The sequence below is a fragment of the Corvus cornix genome, chromosome 14 (genome assembly GCF_000738735.6).
Source record: "Corvus cornix cornix isolate S_Up_H32 chromosome 14, ASM73873v5, whole genome shotgun sequence".
Taxonomy (NCBI): domain Eukaryota; kingdom Metazoa; phylum Chordata; class Aves; order Passeriformes; family Corvidae; genus Corvus; species Corvus cornix.
Window position 1 is genome coordinate 12,562,278 of NC_046344.1, and position 22,798 is coordinate 12,585,075.

General features: G+C 39.2%; 1 protein-coding gene across 23 annotated transcripts in view; it reads right to left on the bottom strand.

Annotated features, from left to right (window-relative positions):
- RBFOX1 (RNA binding fox-1 homolog 1) overlaps positions 1-22,798 on the bottom strand; it is a 1,114,622-nt gene that overhangs the window by 365,727 nt on the left and 726,097 nt on the right. For 18 of the 23 annotated variants that reach the window (XM_039560085.1, XM_039560099.1, XM_039560097.1 and 15 more), the window contains one exon: positions 248-289. The exons of the other annotated variants lie outside the window; for them this stretch is intronic. In XM_039560085.1, coding sequence (XP_039416019.1) covers positions 248-289 — 42 coding nt within the window. The remainder of the gene's footprint in view (positions 1-247; positions 290-22,798) is intronic. 23 annotated transcript variants of the gene reach the window in all.

Genomic DNA, 22,798 nt, shown 5'->3' on the forward strand with positions numbered 1-22,798 from the left:
CACGGGAAGAGCTGAGTGTCACGGGTCCCATGAAGAGGCATTTACTGCCAAATGCCACCACATTACAGAAGAAAAACCTGGATCTACTGCAGCTCTTTGATACTGAGAGATGTACAATATTTACCAACAAGCAACAAATGAACTAAATATGTTCCTCTTAAATTAAGTAATCCATCTGTCAATAGCACAGACTAGATTCTGCTTATGTTTTAAGGAAACAGAGCATCTTGCATATCATTGCACTTACCCTTAGCTGTTCTCTTTCACAACTCATCTGTTGTTTTGAACTCTACAAGGGGAAAAAAGAAAAAATAAAAGCCAAAATAACTTTGAAAGCATAACATTCTTGCCACAACAAAGCTGCTAAGTCTACCTGTCTTACGCATATAAATGTTGGAAATGCAGCCATTTATCTAAACACAGTATTGTCCTGTGCATCCAGACAGAATCATTACTGCAAAATAATATTTTTTCCACTTATATTTTAAATGTACAAAGGTCAAAACAAAATTAACACAAGAACCAACAACAAATCGGAAGTAGAAAAGAATCTCTTTTAGCTTTTAAACACCTCATTGGCAGTCCAGTTCAGGAAGAAGCTTTCCTCCTTTTGTGTTCTATCACGAGTCTGTTGTATTTGTGAATATCCCACTGCTTCCATATTGTGATATATTCACAGCACAGCTCAGGAATAAAGATACACAAGTTTCAAACAAGTGATAAAACACATTCCTATGAAAACTTCCAGTTTTAATCTGGTGTAAAAGTCACTCTGAAGACGATTTGATTCCACAGCATTTTTTTTTTTCCATACTGCTGTGTTTCTGCTGTGCCGGATTTACAAAAAACACTGTTCAGAGCATGAGAGCTGCTGCTGGGCAGGACCTCACTCCCTGTGACAGCAGACACTGGCCATGGCAGTGTCAGCACAACTTGGGACGCCCCAACTCTGCCAGAAGGAAGAGGCTCCTCCAGGAAGAGCTCTGGAAACAACAAAAGCCCTGAAACACCCAGTTCCCAGCCTGCTTTCCAGCTCCCTGATGTCTAACCCAGTCATGCACCAGGACCTCTGGAACCAAACTTTCAAAGCTTTGCTCACGAAGGCACTCCGGTGTTGATTTGTTCGCATGGAGAGAGGGTTTTCACGTCTGGCTGGGTTTTGTTTTTTACAAAAATAATTTTAGAATAATTTTAGAATCATTAGGGAGCATAATTAGCCTTGAAAGTGTAATCACTGTCAGTTCTGTCATTAGTGTAGATGGCAAACAATCCATAAAACATGAAATCGGATGCAATGTTTCTGAGGATATCTTCAAAGGTTCGGAATACACTTATCACTACTTCGTACCTAGAAACAGTTAAAACACCAACCAATACCCATTTGTACAAGATATTTTTACTCTGTAGTGAAGATGAAAATGGGAACTTCGCAGTAAAAGTTAGGTTACTACAAACAAAATAAAAGTGCCTGTTTTTCATCACAGAAAGAGCCCTAAAAAGTACATTACAGGCTTAACATTCTACTTGTATAGCAGAAGTTTTACAACAGAGGCCCCGTATGAAAATACAAACCTAACAGAAACAAATGCTCTTTGAAGTTCCTAGCAGGGAACAAAAATTAAAGGAATTCAGCACAGGTGTAATTACAATTCCCCTAAGGAGTCAAATTAAGTACAGCTGAAGCAACTGTCACTTGCCGACTAATGATTCCTCTTTCCAAAGTTCATGACTTTACACCATTTATGAGTCACTTGAAGGTTATATTAGTCTGCATTGTAAGTGTGCTTGCGTAAGTCTCAAGAGTTAATTTCAGATCTGAATTCCACATGAACCTCTTCACCTTGATTAAAAATAAATATAATAGAATACTTCAGTTGGAAGGGACCTACAGTGACCATCTAGTGCAAGTTAGAAGTGAGTTTGGGTTGTTTTGTTCAGGGTCTTTTTTATTATTTAGGTTTTCTGCGTAAGCCCGCACACTAGAGATTTTAACTTCTGGTGGTGGGATGGAGGGGAGAGTTTTGGAATGCAAGAAAGGTGAAATTTGTAAGATAACAAGCAAAAAAGTGTATCAAATACTTGTAGAGTGGAGCAAGAGTTGTTGACTAATAAAGCAGATAGTTAATAGTTAATAGTTAATTGACTAATAAAGCAGATAGTTAATTCTGGGTTTAGTTAGTAGCTATCTGCTACCGTAATTTGAAACATAAAATACCTAACATCTCAGACACCAGAAAAATTGTATTTAAGATGGAAAAGAAGTGTTTATGAACAGTGGGAGAAAACAACAGAGAGGCAGAGTGAATAAGAGGACTGCATCTAAACATCCAACTGCTCCTCCATCTCTGACAGCAAAAGCAACATAAGAAAAATATCAATTTACTTTAAAACAAACAGCTCTCATATGAATGTGAGAACACTATCTTAAAGTATTTTTTGATTCAACCACCCCCATGACACTCTGTTTACTTCAAAAGGAAAAGAACAACAGGGGCAATGTGCAGGACACACCAATGGTGACAATTCCCTTGGTTCAAGGTGCAGCAAATGGTTGATTCCAAGCTGTGTTTTAGCTACAACAACAAAATCCATTTCAGAGCTGGCTTCCCTCAGAATGAACATCCACCTAGACAGCTCCCTCGTCACCCTTCATACTAGGAGCTTTCCAGAAAAAAGCAGCAAGGCTTAGTGATAAGGCATTATTAGGATGAGATTAAAAGGAAAAAAATAAACAAACCAAATTTACCCTAATGAAAAAAAAATAAAAATTCATAGTTTAAACACGGATGCCATCTGCCTGTCTGGCCCTCTATTTGTCAGTTCAAGTTTATTCAAATGCATCTGGGAAAGGCTCATTTGGACATGAGCAGCTCTCTGTGCATTTCACCAGTGCCAAATTTGCTCTCTCATTATGTCTTTTTTGCTATCTGTGCCAGTTTAAGAGAAACATCCTGGCAGTACTGAGCACTTAAGGGAAAACATAAATAATGCATTTACAATATGTAAACCTGTACAGATAAATGAGAAAAACTGAAAGCCATAACATATTTAATTAATGATCAAGAGACCCTAGAAGCAAACCTTGTGCATATCCTGCAATTTTAAATACGTTGCTTCTCAATCCTAAATTTACTTTGTTATGGCTCTGGATTGAACCATACACAATTAACTATTTATTTATTTTAGTTTAAGACTGGTCAGTTTGTTGAGTGTCATTGTGTCAAGCTCTCACCTATTATGAGTTTATGGAAGAATGCCTAAAAGATTCATTTTCTTTAAAGGATTCCATCACAGAAAAAAAAAAAAATTAAACAACTCAAGGCTGCTTTATAGGACAGCAGTCTTAGAAGACACTTGTGCTGTCAGGCTCCATCATTTTAAACCAAAAAAAGACCCTTTGGAAATACTGTGCAACCTGCTGGTGTCATTCCCCAGTGAGTTCAGGACTAGAATGGGGAAGTCTGTTTTGTTTTCTTTAAGTAACAGTAACAGGTGGAAGGCTGAATACCTGTTAAATGTATTTATCAGTTATCCACTCTTCACAGGGACACACAAGCCCTGGCTCTGAGGAAACTGGAAACCATACAGAAAATGGGACCCATCTCCGCATGAATGGACAGACTGAGAGAGCAACAGCATTACTCGAGGTGGTAAGGAATACCAACAGTCCACGTGGGAAGGTTTTTTTTGCTGCCAAGTTTGTTAAATGTCATTTTAAATAAAAGGGCTTACGTGATTGAGAAAAGAGAACAATAGGATGGTAAGAAGGTTATTTATAGAAAGTCTCTGCATAAACATAAAAGAATATTTTTGCTGCAGTACAACATTCCCAAGTATTTGGTTTACATTTTCAGATTCAAAACCTTTTCAGGATTGAGGCTATTTGAAATGGAGCACAGTGGTTGAAAAATAACAGGTCTAATGTCTTTTATCTTCTAGATATTTTGCCATAACTAAATATGTGTGGTAAATGAAAGGCCCCCTGATATTGCTGCCTTTCTTTTTCCACCTCAAAAAGGACAGTGCAAATTTGATTACCATAATTTCACCAATATCCCCGGTTTTATTATTACAGTCAGTATCTACACACGAACTGTGGAGCTTGAGAGCCAGGTGAGAAAGGCTGAGCAGTCACAGTGCCTTTACCAGAACCTACCTCCCAATTGGTGAGTGCTCATCATCTGATTGAGAAATTGTGTTTCTCCTCATTCATACATAGATTAAACAGCTGCAGTCAAACCATAGATTATCCTTTCACAGTTGTAGCAGTTGTATTTCACCAGACACTTTGAGACAGTCCATACCATTTCATGCTATCTGCAAAATCCATCTGTCAGCGCTTTCTCTCATTAGACACTCATCTGACTGTAAAAGTCTTCTGTCAAAAATTAAATGCTTGGGTTTTTTCCTTGCCACGTTACACAAAAAGGCTATGCAACACGAGGACACACACCATGCACTGCTGTATTGCATTTGGAAACAGTCACTTCCCCAGCATCTTTTTATTACTTATTAGTGTTCATTATCTCATTGCCCCGCAGAATTCAGAAGAAATGATACTCCAAGTTATTTAATATGTGGAGAGAGTGTGGGCTTGTACATAAATGTATAAATAATATCGTGTATTAATCTAAAACTGCTTCTCAGCACTACGTGTGAAACCCCAAAACCCAAATGAAGAAACAACATCCATCCCAAGAGCTCACAATGCTGCGAACTAGAGCCCAAGGTGCTCAAACACAGAGGACTCATTAAAAATACCAGTAATTGCATAAATATACAGGATGAATTGAACTGGAAATGGGGGTTTCAGAGCCTTTGGAAGTCACAGCAACATCTAGAAGCTTTCAAACATAACATCAGTATTTCTTCCTCAAGGAGTAACTGGGATCGCCCTTTTCCTCTACAAGATGCCTAAATTTTCATGGACATGTCTCCTGAGAGCCCCCAAATGTCGAGGAAAGTCTAAGGATGTAATAATGTGCTGAAAACCCATAGACCTCATGTTCCATTGTGTTTCTAGCACATAGGGGCACAGAATGTATATGTCTATGCATATGCAAATTCTTTCCAGAACAGAGCGCTTCGGGTTTCTCTTGGCTAGGTATGTGTGTTTGCATGCACAGAATTTTAATTTCCTGGGGTTTTATTACCACCATCAGTTACTGTGCTCCAGCAGTGGCTGGAGGGACTGATTTATTCTCCAACGCCCATGGCTGGGTGTTGTATATCGACTGGTGCTGCTGTCATAAATATATTTGGGTGAAGAACTGTCTCCAATTCCGTGGGTAATACGAAGCAGAGTTAAGGTTTCAAGTGTCACATACAAGTGGGTTTATTTCTACTGGAAGAAACAGGCAATTATTATGGCCCATTGAGCTCAGATTAAGCATTTCCATCAAAAAAAGAAAAAGAGCCTAGTGCTACAATCCTTGTAAAGCTGTAAATGCAAATGGGGACCATCTCATCATCCATAAAAAATAATCTATAGTTTTATAGGCTTTTCTCCCTCTCCTTTTCTTTTTGCCCTCAAATTAGCAACCCATTCCAAACAGGATCATTTTATTGAGACAAGGAAGAGTAGAAAATCTCCAAAAATAAAAAGAAAACTTTTAATTTTTTTTTACATTAAATTAAAACAGTTTTTAGGCAATTATTTCCTTTTGCAAAATGGCTCCTTTAACCAATTGAGAAACCTTAAAGTCCAATTTTCACCTTTTCTTAGCTTCAGGATAAGATGTTTCTTCACCAAGATTTTCTATAGTGCTTGAACAACACTGTTACCTGGAAAACAGAGGGGTCTGGGGGCTTTCTTGTTTTGGTTTTGGTTTTTTTTTTTCTTGAATTTTCAATTTCTTTGTTTTTTAACAGCCTTAGCTGCATGCCCAAAGCATGCTGCAGGTCACAAAGACAGCCATGTGACCAAATTTGCCTCTGGCTCCCTGAGCGTATTCAAGGAAACTTGTGGTGCTGCAGCCTAGCCTGGAAGTTCTTCCTTTTCCAACATCCCTGTGAGTAAAATCCCTGCAGGATGGCACAACAGCAGCCAGCACTGCAGCGTTCCCCATGCTCAGGTTGGTTCCCTGTTTTTGCAAACACAGTTTAGGAGCTGTGGGTCTTTGCTATGACCTTGTGAAAAGTATGGTGCAGAAAAGGACAGTGCTGGCTTGAATTTGGATCTACACACTCTGTGACCAACCCTTGGACACTAAAGCTCTGGAACTTACCTTACAGAGGACTTTAATATAAATTAGGAAAACAATCTCGAAGAAAATATCTTTTGCAGGTACCATTCCAGATAAACACTTTTGTGGGAAAGCCTCAAGATGAAATTCTGGATGTATGCTCTGCATGGAGCAATCCCATGAGAAACTATAGTTAGTATTCGAACATAAACTCCTTTTATATATAAAGGACTAGCCATAGTCCTTTTTTTATTTCATTTCCCTGCACAGCACAGAAAATACTATAAGCAATAATCTGAAGGCAAAGGCAATGCACTACAAAGAATAAATGGACACTATGGAAAATGTAAAAATACTGTGATGTTAAAACAGCAAGCAGTATAGAACTAAAGCATGTTATCTTACAACATAAACAGGCCCAAACTAAGCCTGCCATATTACATGTGTTACCCTATCCAGTGCAGCACAAATAATTCTTGTTGCATAAGCATATTATTATTACAAGAATTTACTCTTGTAAAATCTTGTACCTTTGGGGAAGAGTTTTAGGTTTCTTTCCTTAAAGTCTCTACGCAGAAAAAAAATTAAAATTGCAGATAATGACATGAATACCAATTAGGTGATAAACTCCAAAGCTAATGTAAATATAGAATGAAGAAATTGGAGGTACTAATTAGTATCTGAGTATCAGGTACTGCTGAATTCTGAGGGTCTGTATTACCCAAACAAGGCAATAAATCTCATGTGCTACATAATAGGTTACTTGAAGTAAAGATCATGGATAGAGATGACACTAAAAACTGTAAGCCAAGAATATATAGTAAAATCAAAACAGGGTTTAAGTAAAAACTCCACTTTACATAGATTTTTTTTTTTTTTCCTAGAAAATTACTACTAGCCTGTTAAGGTGGAAGTTATTCCAGCTGCAGGTAACGACTCAAAGACACTTCAAGGCAGAGGAGGGAACAGCAGCCTGACAATGAGGATATCACTGGAGACAGGCATGGATTTCCAGACAATTACCAAAGCCAGTTATGTTACAAATTGCTGCTATAGACACGGCCTGTGTGCTATCAGCAAACATCTGCAGGCCTACTTGCTGTGCTTGTGTGCTGATAAAAGTAAGTCAAGTTCATTCAGCCACCGACGCTTGACAAATTACAAAAAAACCAAAACACAGCTTTTATCTGGCAGATCCACATTATTGGCTGGAGAGGTCATTACAGGAGGAACTGGTCTGAGAAACCAGATATTGCCAGGTCAGCAAGAAGCCAACAAACTTGGCAGATATCCAGACTTTCATTTGTCCCCTTCCTCAGAGTTGCCCTTTTTCCAGTCAAAACATTAATCTTCAGAGTGTCCTAAAGAGAAAGGCTCTGTGTGTGTATCAGTATATTTATATGTGTAAAATAGTTTACTTTATATGAAATGATCCAAAGCATACTAAATAGTCATTCTGCAGTATTGACTTCATAGATCAATCATCAGTAAATTGATCTGCATAACTTATTTTATTCATCTACAGGTGAAAAAAGGAAAACCTTAGAATATTTAATATTAATAACTATTTCTATTCTAGGATTGTTTTTAAACTGATTGATAATTAACAGCATCCTATTATAGAGTAATTTAGTTGGTTAATGAAACTATTGATTTTTTTTTCCTTTGTTTTTGGTTTGGGTTTTGTTTCTTTACAGACACAGATACAGACACATACTTTATATACATACTCTTGTGAGTAAAATTTGAGTTAAAAAAAGAGGTGAAGACCACGAAGTGCAATAACATGGCAGTCTGTTTTCATGTCTCACTTGTCCTAAAACTTGACGTTTTGGTAGATAACTTCATTATTTATGAAACATATACATGCTGCTTATCTTTAGCTCTCAGGAGAGAATTTCAAGGATGTGAATACAAGATGAAAATTGGTCATTAGTATCACACACGTTTCCAATAGGATGGTAGGGGTAATTTAGGCATTAATGACACTCAGATACCTTTCTGTGTTGCACTGGAAATGCACTGCTAGCGCCTGTGTTTGCACACACAAATCACAAATCCAAACACAAGAGTTGTACCCTTTGCCACACTTACCAGGGGCTTTTTTGCTATGAATCTTTTGAGAGAAGCAGAGGTTGCCTTTGCTGCACTAATTTATCAACTTCTGGACTCTGCAGGTGAGACTATTTCCCGAAAGCACAGCAAGACATATAGGAATTACGCTGTCATGAGGTTTAGAGAGAGAACTTTACACCCTATGTGTGATGCTCAGTAAATACACCCAAAATCAGGAGTGTGTCTTCTTTGATTTTTAATCAATTAATGAATTAGTCCCAGAGGGAAAATCACGTCTGTCCCCCCTGCCCTGGGGCTGCTCTTACCCTCACAGCACGAGCCCACCTGGCTCTGCATCAGGGTTCACTCGCCCTCTGCATCACACCGCTCCTCTGGCCATTTCTGTACGCGCAAGAAGCTTGAATCAGCAGAAAGAGCAGGCAGGAATTTAATGAGCTCTAGGACCAAACCTGCCATAAGGAACTACTTACATAGTTTTTTACAACTCTGATAATGTTCCTCAGTGGAACTGTAGGTTGTACGAGCAGGCAGAATGTTTGGCTCTCGGAGCCACAAGCCAATCACTTTGGAAAGCTGTTGGTACTCACTTGTACCCCATGTAAAAAACCTGGTTTGGTTCTGATTTGTACTGTAAATCTTACTTCCCAAAGGCAGCACTTTGCCCTTGCTTACAGCAACAGAATTGCAGAGGAACTCTACTGAAATGAGTAGCTTAGGTTTTGTGATTTAAAGAAGAGTAAAAGTCTTCTGGCAGTCGTCTGAAGAATAAATCGTGTTCCTTGCATTTACAAAATTGCTCATAGATTCACTGTGTCTCAGAGTATTCCAGAGATGTGGCAAGACAGCGCAAATGCTTCTGGTGCACCCAAGGATCATTATCTAATAACTTGCAAGAGTTTTCCAGGTTCATGCTATCAGTAAGAAATCACAGATTTCATTTTGGACTAGACGACCTTTAAAGATCCCTTACAACCCAGTGTATTCTATGACTCTAAATAAGCAGTGCAAGCAAAACCAGTAAAGCACAGACCATGCAGTTTGAGCAGTGAAACTCACAGATACAATTTCTCTTGTCCAGTAGTGCTGCACTAGGGCTGAGTGTGACCACATGTGAGCAAGCCTGTCCCTGACAGTGTCCCACATTAGAACTGCAGAGGTATGGTTCACACCTTCTTTACTTATATCCCCACACAGAGCTGAAGTAACTCTGCATTCCCTCGCTCAACTAAGGAACTGCACCCTTGAAGGAATTGTTTTCTGAATGGTCAAAATTCTTTTCCTTGCTGGGGAGATGTACCTTTCAGACCTTGGAAGTGTTTAACTGACCTCCCCACTTGCCCATGGCTACCAAGTGAAAAAACTCGTGAGAAAGCCAAAGTTTCTTGAAGTCTGCAGCATGGGTGTCCTGAGAGGAAAGTGTTTTATTCTGCACAACAGCCACATCCAGTAACTACACAGGGAAGGAAGGGCAGAGTACCTTAATCTCCTCTCCTAAACAGCTTAACTAACTATAGAAGATGCAGTGCCTAGCATTCAATAACTACTCAGTGCTTTGACTTGTTCCAGGAACACATTACAGAGACTGTCAATAAACTTTAATTAGCAATATATTTTTAGTGGCAGTGCTACAGCTTGCTGCAATGAAACATTTCTCCCAAGAATTCTCCCAAGAAAACTTGACACTTAATAATGAAAGACATTTAGAGATTGTCATATAACAGCATCCATTAGGGCACTGTATTCTTCTCACTCAGAAGTGGTAAGGTTACCTTGAACAAGTAAGTCTCATTTAAAATATTCTTTACTTTTCTGTTAAGAAAATGAACAAACATTGGCAACAATCAGGTGCAGCTGACAAAGTTAAACGCTTTCTTTCACCTTTTAATGAGACCACAGCAATGGCCTTACTGTCTTAAAAATAGCAAAGTAGAGGGAAACACTTAAAACTTGCGTATGTGCATGCACCTGCATGCAGAGCCAGGCTCATTTTGCAAACGAAATGTCAGGTTCTTCAATGACCTCAACGATAACAAGCTTGAAATTGTAGCTTCAAAACTCTATTGTGTCTATACTTTTTGAAATAATTGCAATGGCACATTGCATGCCATCCTCATGCATGAAAGTGCTGCTCCCAACACCTCTAAAAACTTTGTGATGAGCTATGATGAGGTGAAGTAAACTGGGACCTGAAACCCTGTCCCTTGAGAAGGCAGAAATCTTTTACTGTATAAACAAGAAAGGATCTAAATATCACCTCTTTTTGCAGTAAATATAACCTCTTTTCTTCTTCACATAACTGTATATATCTTCCCTTTTCCGCCACACCTTAGCCCACACTGAAAGTCATCAAGGACAAAGAATTCCATCTACAAGTTTTCTCACTTTCATCTATAGCTCTACAGACAATAGAGATGGAAAGGGAGGGAGAGAGAAGCATCTCTTCTACCTCCATGTATGTCTGTGTGTTCCCATTACAGGGGGGTATAAACCAAACCACAACATTAATGACTCATTTCAACATCACACAATATACAGGATCAATATAATAACTGCACACACCATTCAAAAGGAACATTTCACCTTCGTTTGCATGCAGGTAACACTGCCAGTGTGGTGGCCCAGCCTGTGTGTTCAATACACCACAGCTGTAGCCTCGAGCAAGGTGTCATTTACTCACTGTTTTTCACTCATTTCATTCCCAACGTTTGTAACAATCCTGTGCTGCTTTTACACCCGAATTTCTAGAACTTCCTACACTAAACGTTGCAATGAGATAAATGTGCAATACTACAGAAAGTATTTTGACCTGCACATTATTTCTTTTTGTCTTCCCTTTTCCTCCCAGAAATGTTTTATTAACATACACGAAGAAGCAAAGCGAAGCCAAGGCCCTGAGGTGAGTCCCACACTTGCGAGGGTGTGCACATCACCTGAGAGGTGTTGGGTCAAGCTGCTCAAACTGAAACCCACCCAAACTGAAACTGAAACCCACCCCATAGCCAGCTTGCTATGACCCCAAACAACTCCTCCCACTCCAACAGGAATAAGCAAAGTACCAGCAGAAATAATTTGGAGCTCCTCAGAGCTCTGATGTAGGTGGCCCTCGGGGAGAACTGAGAACAGGAGAATTGCAAAGAGCAGGATCAGTGCTGTGATGCTTTGTGTGGTCATTCAGATTAATCACAATCTGATTCAGTGGACCCAAGATCCAAATAAACTCATTATTTTTAAGCAAGGGAGCCTTCAGGTGTGCCACATTTTTGAGCCTGGGATTAGTTTATGAGATAAAACGATTTTTAGTGCTATGATGCAGAAGCCATTCTAGTCTGCTAACTACCTGAAACACCGAGATCAATTTTGAGAGTAAAACATCAATTACCTCACTTACTGAGACAGGATAAGCAGCAATTAAAAGGGTAGGCAATGCTGCTCTGCACGAGGTTACTTGTCTGGTTTTTCAGTATATCACAGCAATTGTTTTGATTTCTAATTGCGTCTAGAGACTGGAATTCAGGCCTTTTACACCTCAGTATGCATATTCTGAGACAAGGGTATCTCATTAACTAGATAAAAATTCCTGATGTGTCTCAAACAGGCACACACAATTACAAACAACAATTAATTTCCATTGCGAAAAGATTCTTTTGCTTAAGAATGATGACCTGGGCTCAGCTACACTGTACCACCCATCCTAGACAAATTAGTCTAAACTATGGCATGCCTGGTATTTAACACCCATAACATTAGGAAATAAATCCTGCAGGAACTAAGCACCTCTAGAGAAAACGCAGCCTTTGTCTGCCTTTGCATGGCACCAAGGTCTCTGAACCAGGAAAGTTTAGGAAGGCCATGGGATAGCCCTGAAAGCCTGGAAATAAGGAGCAAGTGTCCAACACAGGAGGGAAGGAGCTGCTGTTTCCTAACACCAAGCAGCCCTGACAAACTGGCCACAGATCACAAACAGCACCAACTTCCCAGAGGTCCAGGGACAGGAAAATCTTAAGTGACAAAACAGGCAGCTTAAAAGCCATCATTACATACACCCAGAGCTGGTTACAAACCCTCTGACAGAGACATTTGTTCATCAGATTTGCCAGATCAACAACAATGGGAAGTTCTGCAGGGAGTGCTCTGCTCACTAACGCCCCGAGAGTTTCTGTAAACTCATTCCCTCTCCTTCAGCTGCTGAGATGCTGCTGTGATGGGTTTTTTAGGAAGCTGAACCTTCCAAGCAACCCAGGCACCTGACTCAGGTTCCCAGAACCTGCAGCTGCCAACTGCCAATGGACAGAGAGAGCTGGAGACCCCAAGTCACAGCGATTCAGTGGCTCTAGAGCATCCACATGGCAAAGGTCTTTATTTATAGCTCCACTTTTAAAACTGTAATTAAAAAAAATTACTTCCATTCTAAATAAATGCAGAAAGTCTTCATTCTAAATAGCGACAAAAACCTGTTCTACAACATCAGATTTTCCACAAAATTGGATATTTTTCCCCCATTTCTTTCTTTTTTTCCCTTTTCCCAAGTCTGAGCTCTCACTGTACCTCTGTCTGATTGTTGAAGAAGATAAAGCCCTCTTGTAAAAATGGGAAACCTCCTTCTAGACTCTAACCTTGGCAAGTGTGCAGCAGTGTGACAGGTTACAGATGCAGACTGGCAAGAGAGCCACACTTCTCACTCAGTGCACGCTGCCCGTGCTAGTCAGGGGCAATAATTCATGGCAATGACTGCACAGCATTCTTTACTAAATAAAGCCAGACTTTAAATACATCATGGAGATGTCTTGTTGTTGTTTTGTTGTTTTTTTCCCCCAAAGCCTTTCATTTGAGATTCCTGAAACACTGTAATTCATATGTGTACATTTAGCAACCTGGAGACTTGGGACTAATTGCACTGCAAAGAAGGGGAAAAAACCACCAAGCAGCTTTCACCTGCCCAAGTCTGATAGATATCAATCATGAGAACTCTTTTTACCTGAAGGGAATAAAAAAATACCTTGATCTCATGAAAACAACGATTTGTGAGCATCTGTTAAAGAGATTTTTTTCATTTCCTGCATATTTTATAGTGGTTCTCAGTGCTGCTCAATTCCTAGAGCTGAATCTCCTGAGTAAGCAGTATTTGACCATATCTTACAGTGTGTGTGTGTGTGTGGTTTGCATTCTAAGGCTGGGGCCAACATTGATTTTATTTCCTCTTAGTATTTTATAGTTATTAGACTGCAACAAATTTTTCCTAAGTAAAGTATGGATTTAAATATGGAAGCCAAGATGGAAAGGTACTGCATCTGTACTATGCCATAAATTTAGTATATTTGTGATTTTTTTTTTTTTAATTTAATTTTTACTGTTAAAGTTATAGGGGAAATAACTGTGTGCCTAGTTTATGTACCAGCTCCTCTGGAAAGCCAAGGGAGACTTTGAAACACTGGAAAGAGCAATGTACTGCTGGTCTAGCCTTGCCTTGCACCTCACCAGCTTCTTTACAAAGAACAGTGTTGCCACCATCTGTCTTTAGGAGAAAAGAAACTGAAAACACACACACAAAAAAAAACCCCAAAACCAAACAAAATTGCAAAACCAAACATACCAAGGAAGAAAGAAAAAAAGGGAAAATATTCTGTCTCAAAGCAAGTCAATAGCATAAGCAAAATGTGGGATGGGGGTGTGGGAAGGGAATAAATATCCAAGTCCATAGGCATTATAATAGAAAATGGATTGAATGAAACACAAAATCAAGCAAGGAAGGAGTTTGTCTGCATTTTAAATAGCTTTGCTATCATTATCTAAATATCCACCTCCATGAGAAATAAGACAAAGCTGCCATTTCGCAGGGAGAGTGTGGAAGGAAGACAAGTCATTTTTTGGTTTTATTTGATAGTTCTGAACTAATTATATAAGAAATATGTCTATAATCACTTCTTTTTGAGAAGAAAATAAGTTCAGCAGCTATCTAGGTATCAGGAAAAAAAATCTTAAAGGTTTCAGACATTCTTCTTGTACATGTCATGTTCCAGCTTCAGTAATGTGGAATGCCTTGGGCCCAGAGAACATGAGAAGAAATATTCTTCATTACCAGGTTATATAAAACCCCTCTCTGATGTCTGGAATTATTTTCTAAAAATGAAGAAGAATACTGCAGACCATTTTCACTGCATTTTACTCCTTGTAGTGCTCAATAACCAAGTTTCAAAACCCATTTTTCCTCTGTGTTCAGAGGCAAAGAGGAACATATGAATAGTGACTGCCAGACGGGTGAGAAATTCCCCTTCCTGCTGAGCCTTGGTAGTCAGCTCTTACCAAGCTGAACAACCCCACATTGGCTCCGGATAGCACAGATTAAATCTTCCTAAAAGCAGTAAATATTCTCCTGCATGAACTGCTGGCACCCTGTCACTTCCAACAAGAACTAAACTGGTATTAGGTGGAACATCAAGTGCCGTGTTTTAGTGGAGCTGGAGTCAATTTAAGCCTAGTACCAAGAGCTTGAAGCTTTGTCTTCCCTCCCCTAATGAGCACTCTCAGCTTGCCCATTACAGAGCAGCCAGTCCCTCCTCAGTGCACTCAGAGAACTGCACTCCTGGTGCACCAAACCCACAGCAGCTCCCACCAGCTCCCTCCCATGCTCCAGCAGCCCCCATCTGCGTGGGTCAGTTAGATGGAAAAAAGAGCACAGAACACTTCAAATATTAATGCATCATTGCCGACAAGCTTCCCCAGTATTTACTGGTTTCAAAAAGCTGATATTCTTCCCCTGTGACTGCCAGTAAAATATAACCACATGTATGTTGTAATACAGTATTATCATGCACAATACCAGTGGAAAAAGATATCTTAACCATCTATGTTTAGGTCTAAGGGCATCCCACAGTACAAATAAATAGTACAAAACCCCCACAAATACATACCAGAGTGTACTGAGCTTAAGAATCAAAGCCTGTTTCAACATGAGAGCAATTCTGCTGTTAAATACCAAAAAAAGTTGGACCACGAGTCAACAACCCTTCCCAGTGGTACCCAGCTGTACCTGCCACTTGGTCTCAGCTGTAAAAGAAACAAGCAGGATGTCAGCAGAACTGAAGATCATTATGATGACTTTTATTGCTCTGGAAATATTAAAAAAAAAAAGAAAGAAAAAAAAAAAAAAGAAAAAAAAAAAAGCCAACCCTTTCTTTTTTACCTTACAAGAGTCTGTATTTAAGAGACAAATGTGGCAAATCATAGGAGGGGAAAAAAGAGGGAACATTCTGCTTTCCTTTAATATCTAGATCATGCTAATTGATCCCAGTAGAGTCCCTCATTGCCAGACTACTGCAATTAGCTCACCGATTTCTGTATTTGTATGATCCTGCTTCTGCTAATTACAGATGAAACAATCCTTTGGAGGAGGTTAAAATTCCCCTCTCTTTTCCTGGGGAAAAGCATTAACACCTTTTCAAGCACTTGCAAGTTTGTAAGACCTTCCAGGGTCACCATCTGCATTACAAGTTTTATTTCAAGAGCCCAACACAGAAATTAGCAAAGGCAATGATACTGTGCAAGGCAAGCAGAGGCAGCAGCACCTTGTCAGTGCAGTTCCATGGAACAACTGTTTTCCCATGGAAGAAGTATGGTTCTTGACCTGCCCAGTTCTATTGGCCATGCACTAAATTTTAGCTATATGTAAAAAAAAAAAAAAAAAAAAAAAATAAAAAAAAAAAAAAAAATTAAATTAATTAAAGAATAATTTTAAAAGTGTATGGCAGAGGCCTTAAGACACTTCATTGCAGGTACCACAAACAATCACTGAATCCCAGAATGGTTTGGGTTGGAAGGGACCTCAAAGATGATCCAGTTCCACTCCCTGCCATGGGCAGGGACACCTTCCACTATCCCAGGTTGCTCCAAGCCCCATCCAACCTGGCCTTGGACACTGCCAGGGATGGGACAGCCACAGCTGCTCTGGGCAACCTGTGCCAGGGCCTCACCACCCCCACAGGAAACAATTTCTTCCTAAAATCTAACCTAGCTCTGCCCTCTGACAGTTTCAAGCCGTTCCTGCTTGTCCTGTCCCTATTCAGGAATGGCCTGTGAGGATTTGTACACACCTAGTAAAGGATATTAAACTGCTGACAGCCAAGTGAAGCATTAACATAAGTTCCTCTGTTACAAAGATATTGTGTTGTAACTTCACAGATGACTGGTGGCAATCTAAGAACTTGAGAGAAAGAAAAAAGCATAAAAAAACCATTGCTGGAGTCAGTTTGTTTCAACCAATGCCTTCAGGATATCCATTACTACAACTTCAGTCTGAACAAAGTGTCTTCATTTTCCATAATACTGAGGTGTTTTGGCTTTTTGTCTCAAATAACCACAGTAATCTCAAAGAGAGGAGGGAAAATATCGGAACTCTTTCACTTAGACTTTACAGAATTATTCATAGCAGCTTATAAATCTACTGGGATTATTCAAAACTTGAAAAGAAACCCAATATTTCTATCCTAATATTGCACGTACAGCTATCCAGCAATTATAAAACACACTGCTCAGTACTTTCTTTAACATAGGCTGGCTTGAAATTAATTGTTCTGGAAAGAAGTAAGTAGATCTCATTTACTGCTGGAACATAACTTGAATACAGTTTTCATGTATTAAAATTATTCCCTAGTGGCCAAAAGAAATGAACAAAGTCTCAGGGAAGGCGAGGGTTTGTTCCACAGCAATTAGCTACCATCACAGAGTCTGAACTCGCCTCCTCTTTATTATTACTCTGATGATGGGAGGTGTAAAGTGAACTGTTAACATTTCACACAATCAAAAATAGGTTTCAAAAACACACACTGTACCAGGCCATTCCTCACAGAAAGAGATGCTGTTAACACCCAGGATGGTGGTATTACATTCACAACTTGGTCAACTTATAGTTTGGTTATACTGCAGTATTTTTAAAGGAAAAAAACCCTAAGAGCATGAATTCTACTTTCTACTTGCAAAGAAACAGAAAGATACAGTCTTTGCTGCCAGCTCACTTAAGCAGCCTGAAAACCATCTCAGGACTTATTGATCACTTATTAATCTAGTATTTAATTACATTTTTCTATTGAATACAAACGCTTTGGAATACTTAGAACCCTTAGGATAAATTATCTCCTCAATTTCATCCCTGCATTCGCCTTGTAACCATGGAAGGAGTCTTGTTTCTTCTGTCCCTTTAGTCCCCAAAGGTATAATCAGCATTAAGGAAGAAGAAAAAAAGCCCCATACAAACACTGGCTGATAGTTTCCCAAAAACACTAAGAAAATTACACCAAACTAAAAGGGAAACAGAAGATGTGAGCTGCAGCCTTGAAGTGCTGGCTTTTCTACACAAGGGCATTAAGCTAAGATGGCTGAACAATTCCTTCTCACACCAGCTGGATGCCCAGAATCAAAGCTGCTTCAGCAAGGCATGCAGAGCTCCTAATCTGTCATAACAGTTGTTACCAGCACAATTTAAGAGGAACAGGAATATTTTTTGTTTGCTTGCTATTTGCTTAAATAATTGTCCCCAAGCTTCTCTGCCTCAACAACTTCTTCAAAGAAGAACAGCCCAGCAAGAGCAGCAAAGTGATTTTGTCATTAAAAACTCCCTAGATTTGTACATAGAAATAGAGCCAGGTTCCAATGAAGAGTTTCAAGACCTACGATGTGTCAGCTTGCATCTGAAAAGTGGAAAATTTCTATAGTTGAAACATAAAAATCCCCAGCCAGAAGTGGAATTAAAGCAGGCAATGATTTCCAGGAGGCAAAGCAGAATGATCCACAGATGGGTTTAGGTGCCTCCTCAGTGGTGAGGGAGCCATCCATTTCCCCCCTGTGATTGCTCAAAGCCACAGAAACAGCAGCCCATGGACACCCTGAATGTTGAGCAGCTCCAGGATCAGTCATTCATCCCCCCAACAAAAGGAAACAATTGAGAAATACTGCTGACAAGGGATAAGGGGAAAAAACCAGTCATAGCTGCTCTGCAGCTCCAAGTGGTCCTTTCCAAGCTCAGCAGGACGAAGAACCCAGTGCCCCAGAGAGAGGCAAGAGAGCAGGACACACCTTCCTTAAACAGCCACTGCCAAGGGGTTCCTGCATGGACCCTGCAGCCTCCTGACATCCTCCACACAAAGCTGGGTCTTAAAAAGTCAAGCCAACAGCAAAGTCAAGTCAAAAAGACCATGAGCAGGCCTGCAGAGATAAATGTCATGATAAAAATTAAGTATCAGTATTAAAGTAATAGTAGAAAATTCAATACTTCAATAAGAACAGGAAGACTTAGTCCTTAATGTGACCAATGTCATATTTTGAGAGGATTCAGGTTGGTTTTATAATATGTAGATCACCACAACCTTAACTGTAGCTACAGGTCTGGCTGAACTTCTATTACTAAAACCCTGCTCTTCCTCCATTCGACGCCTAACACTGAGCAGACTGAAATTAGTAACCACAGGCAAACACGGGCAGAAGTTAACTAAATTTGAATTCTCCAAGGGCCTGTTAGAAGTATTATTTTTCCCGCCAGGTCTTTAAGCCTTTCTAAACTCCAACTGATTTTCAGCACAGGTCGCTGGTGGCTCACAACTCTGCTACAGTCCTTACTCCTCGTGGCCAACAGCGGGAGGCCAGTGACCAATGTTCAAACATCCACAGTTCATTTGCACACATCGTAATATTCATAGTTTGCTTTGATTAAAACACACAGCTTCGCATTAATTTAAGGATTACCTTTTATAACCCGGCCAAGTCACAGTGTTTGAGTGCCACTTAACGTGGTGTTTAATCAGGGAAACGACTGCGGCACTGCCCGATTAGGCTGCCTCCACTGCTGCCTGCTCCATTTTTCCCCATAATTGCAGGATATACTTTATTGTGACAGGGGCCCGAGCAGTGGAATTCCAATATGCTATCCATCAGCTTCTCCATTATTGGATTAGCTGGATGTGGCATCATTACCGCTGCACTTTCATGCCTATCATTGATCGCAGCGTTCCTTCTATTTCACAATTAATGCAAGTCAGCTGGATTGATCAATCTTCTGATGAGTTTGAGCCACAGTCAATATATTCTTATGGCTCTGTGCTACTGATCTGTATGTTTTATAGCTGTGCCTAAGGATTTGTCATTCTGGCTACACATTTTCTTGGTTTTTTGTTTTTTTTTTTTTTCTTCAGATACTTCTGCCCCCACCTTGCTGCCTAAACCACAAAGTGTTTATGAATGACTCACGTCATATGAAAAAAGACAGGGGGCAAGAAAGTAACTAAATTCATCACTGAAAAGAATTTTCTTGTAAAAAATTAAATAAATCCCACTCTTGGGTTGGCTCGGTAACAGCCAGTCTGAAAGCTGAATGCTGCACTTGAAAACACTCAGCTTCCAAAGAACTGCAGAGATTTCCTATGACTGAGAGTATTTTCATTCCTTGCTTAGACTGACAGCAGGTTTGTGAAACATGGAAATATGTCAACAACTTGATTGTTAATATTTTTCTAACATGGTGATAGCTCTAATCATTTTTCAAACCTTACTCTTCTTTCAGAGGGTAAAGAAGCGTGCAGGAAAATCTCTCTTCACAGTGAGAGGGAGAAAGAAATGATGAGGCATTAGGAGAAACAGTGAACCACAATATTTGCTTAACACCACTCTTCTGTTACCCTGTGTCACAAACATTGCTATCCATATTTGAAATTTTTCTTTACAGAGGAGAATAGAGTTACTGTCATTTTCTAATAAAACACAGACTATACACAAAAGGGCAATAATGTACTTCTGAATACTCCTTGTCAATGTGTCTTTTCTCTGCCTGCTACAGAATGTAGCCAGATCAATGTCTATACTTTTTCATGTGCATAAAAATACTACGTGATTTTGAAAAAAACAACACAAAAACCAAAACAAAAAATCACCAAACACAAACCAAACTAAACCAACCTGAAACTTGAAAGAGCAATGTTAGTGCTGGTTCACTATTATAGTTCCATTTCCATTCATCTACATCCCAGCCTAATCTCCATTATAAGAAGCCTCAATTAACAAAGGACACCAAATTTAAATATAAGAAAATGAATTGAAAGTAGGACAAAGAGTGAAGAATGTTAATGAATACATTCAAATTAGAGTTTGGACTTTCTGGACTGGTTTGCACACACAATGCCCTCATTAAATGAGGAATAATTGCTTTTTTTCATCACTCTTTCTCATCTGGTTGCCAAAGCCAGGACTGGTGAGAACTACAAGGTATCAGCAGCGACAATTACACTGCGATTTTCTGTCAGTGAAACCACATTTTTAAATACCTTGTTTTGTCTTGAGGAATCTAAATTTATGGATAAAAAGCCACTTATAACTGAAATCTTTTTAGAGTTTTTTTCCAATTCAAAAAGCAAAACAACCCCTGAACCATTTTTTTCTGTAAGGCCTGAAAATACCATCAACACAAGAAGAAAAAGAACCACACTGTCTGACAGGTAGAAATGCTCTGTTAAATACAAAATGAGTTTTATTCAAAGCAGGTAATGTGTTCCCTTAAACAACCTGGATTTGAAGAGAGCAGGCATTTCAGATTATCCATACATAATTCAGTCCCACTGAAAGGGCTCTACCTAAACAATTTTCCATTACATTCCTAGAAAATTTGGAATATAAAAGACAGAACTTGTGCCTCAAACAGGGATAATATAATACAACATCAAGCTGTTACAGAGCTTTCAAAAGCACTTTGAAAGCCAAGGAGCAATCCTTTCCCATCAGTGCCAGGCAGACAAGGATCACTGCTGGAATCACCAGTTTTCTCTGTCAGGAATAACATGACCTAAGAAACATGCCAAATCATTTGAAGTCTCTTTAAGTCTTAAATTAGTTCATGAATCTATACTTAGGCTGCCTACATATATGGCCTGGATTTAAAAATGCAGAGCACAGCAAATCTCAGCAAATCACTGTACCTAAAAGTCCTCACATCTTTCAAGAATCAGGCCATTATATTTAGATGCCTAATTATGGGTGCAAGATTTGAACAAACTTAGCCTAGAGAATTTTAGCCTAGATAAGTTCATGTTACATCACAAAGGTTTTGAAGTTGCTTTGAGATATGATACACCATGGCAGAGAGCTCATATTCGTGTAAAAGTGAAAAAAAAAACCCCACCTGATAATTATATTACTATTTAAAGTGTTGGGTGCTTATGGAGGGAAAAAAAAAAAACCAACATTATTTTATTCCTATTGAAAAGACTACAATATTTATAGCTGAAAAGGGAAACAAATTAATATTCTATTTAATCCTGTTACCTGGAGATTTACATTAAGCACAGAAACTTTTCTGTTTCAGGGAAGTTAGCAATGAGATATCAAATAAAGACAACCCTAAAAATAAAGTAATAATTATGCTGAGTGTGCAAATAATTGTTAATATCTCACATATTTTGGGTTTTATTTTACATCACGCTATATTTCAAAAGATATTGGAGAGCAATCCCAAATTTTGGAAGTAGAATATTAATAATGAATTTTTAAATTATAACTACAAGTCCACTCTTAGAGGAAAACATGCCAATTTTTTTGTGTATTTTCAAGAGGGAATCAGCTGCTTTCTTTTTTCTACAGTCACCAAATGGCTCAGTCTGCAGGGCAAAACAGACACTAAAATGTTTTGGTTCTGACATTGGTGAAGCCTATTGGAGCCTCATCAGACTTTTAAACACAATCTTCTGCTTTTCTGAACTAATTTCCCTTCTAAGAAATGATGGCTACACTGTGGCCTATTGGTACTGCAGAGATCCCTCCAGGTTTCCTTCCACAGAAAACCTCAACTTGATAAAACTCTCTGTGAGCACAAGGGGAGGCTGAGCCCACTTTCTCACCCCGACACACAGATCTCTCGGGGTCAGGGGGCTTTAAAAACAGAGCAGGAACACAAACCCTGTGTGTCTTTCTCTGGTGCCATCTATATTTTTGTGGATCACTCATGCAAACGTATTTATGTTTTCACGAACGTAACAGGAAAAAAAACCCCACCCAGAATACTAAATTTTTAACTTTGCTGTGATTTACTACGTTTGGGGTGCATTTGCCCAGTTAACCTCACTGCAGTCTTTGCAGTAAAACAAGGAAGGGCATCAGGAATTTAGATGGATATGAACTGAAAGTAATTTCCAGGAAAACAAACTAAAATTTCATCCTCAATTACTCTATCTGTAAAACCCCAAACATTTCATATAGCCATAAATCCTTATTTGTCTTCTACAGTAAAACGAATGAAACAGATATTTTTGCTTTCAAAATTTTTACGGAAATCACAGAAAAAAAACAGTGCAGGCATTATATACAAAAGAAACAATCCCCTCCCTGGGCCTAATCTTGTGGATTTTTAGTTCTTGCATAGGCAAAAGGAATAGTCAGAATGCACACACAGGCAGGCAGCGAGGCACAGGCAGCTTAGGTAACAGGATACACACACTCACCTTCTGTTTCTACCTCCTCAAATAAACGTTCATTACTTTTCCAAAGGAAATGACAAGTAATTTATGAGG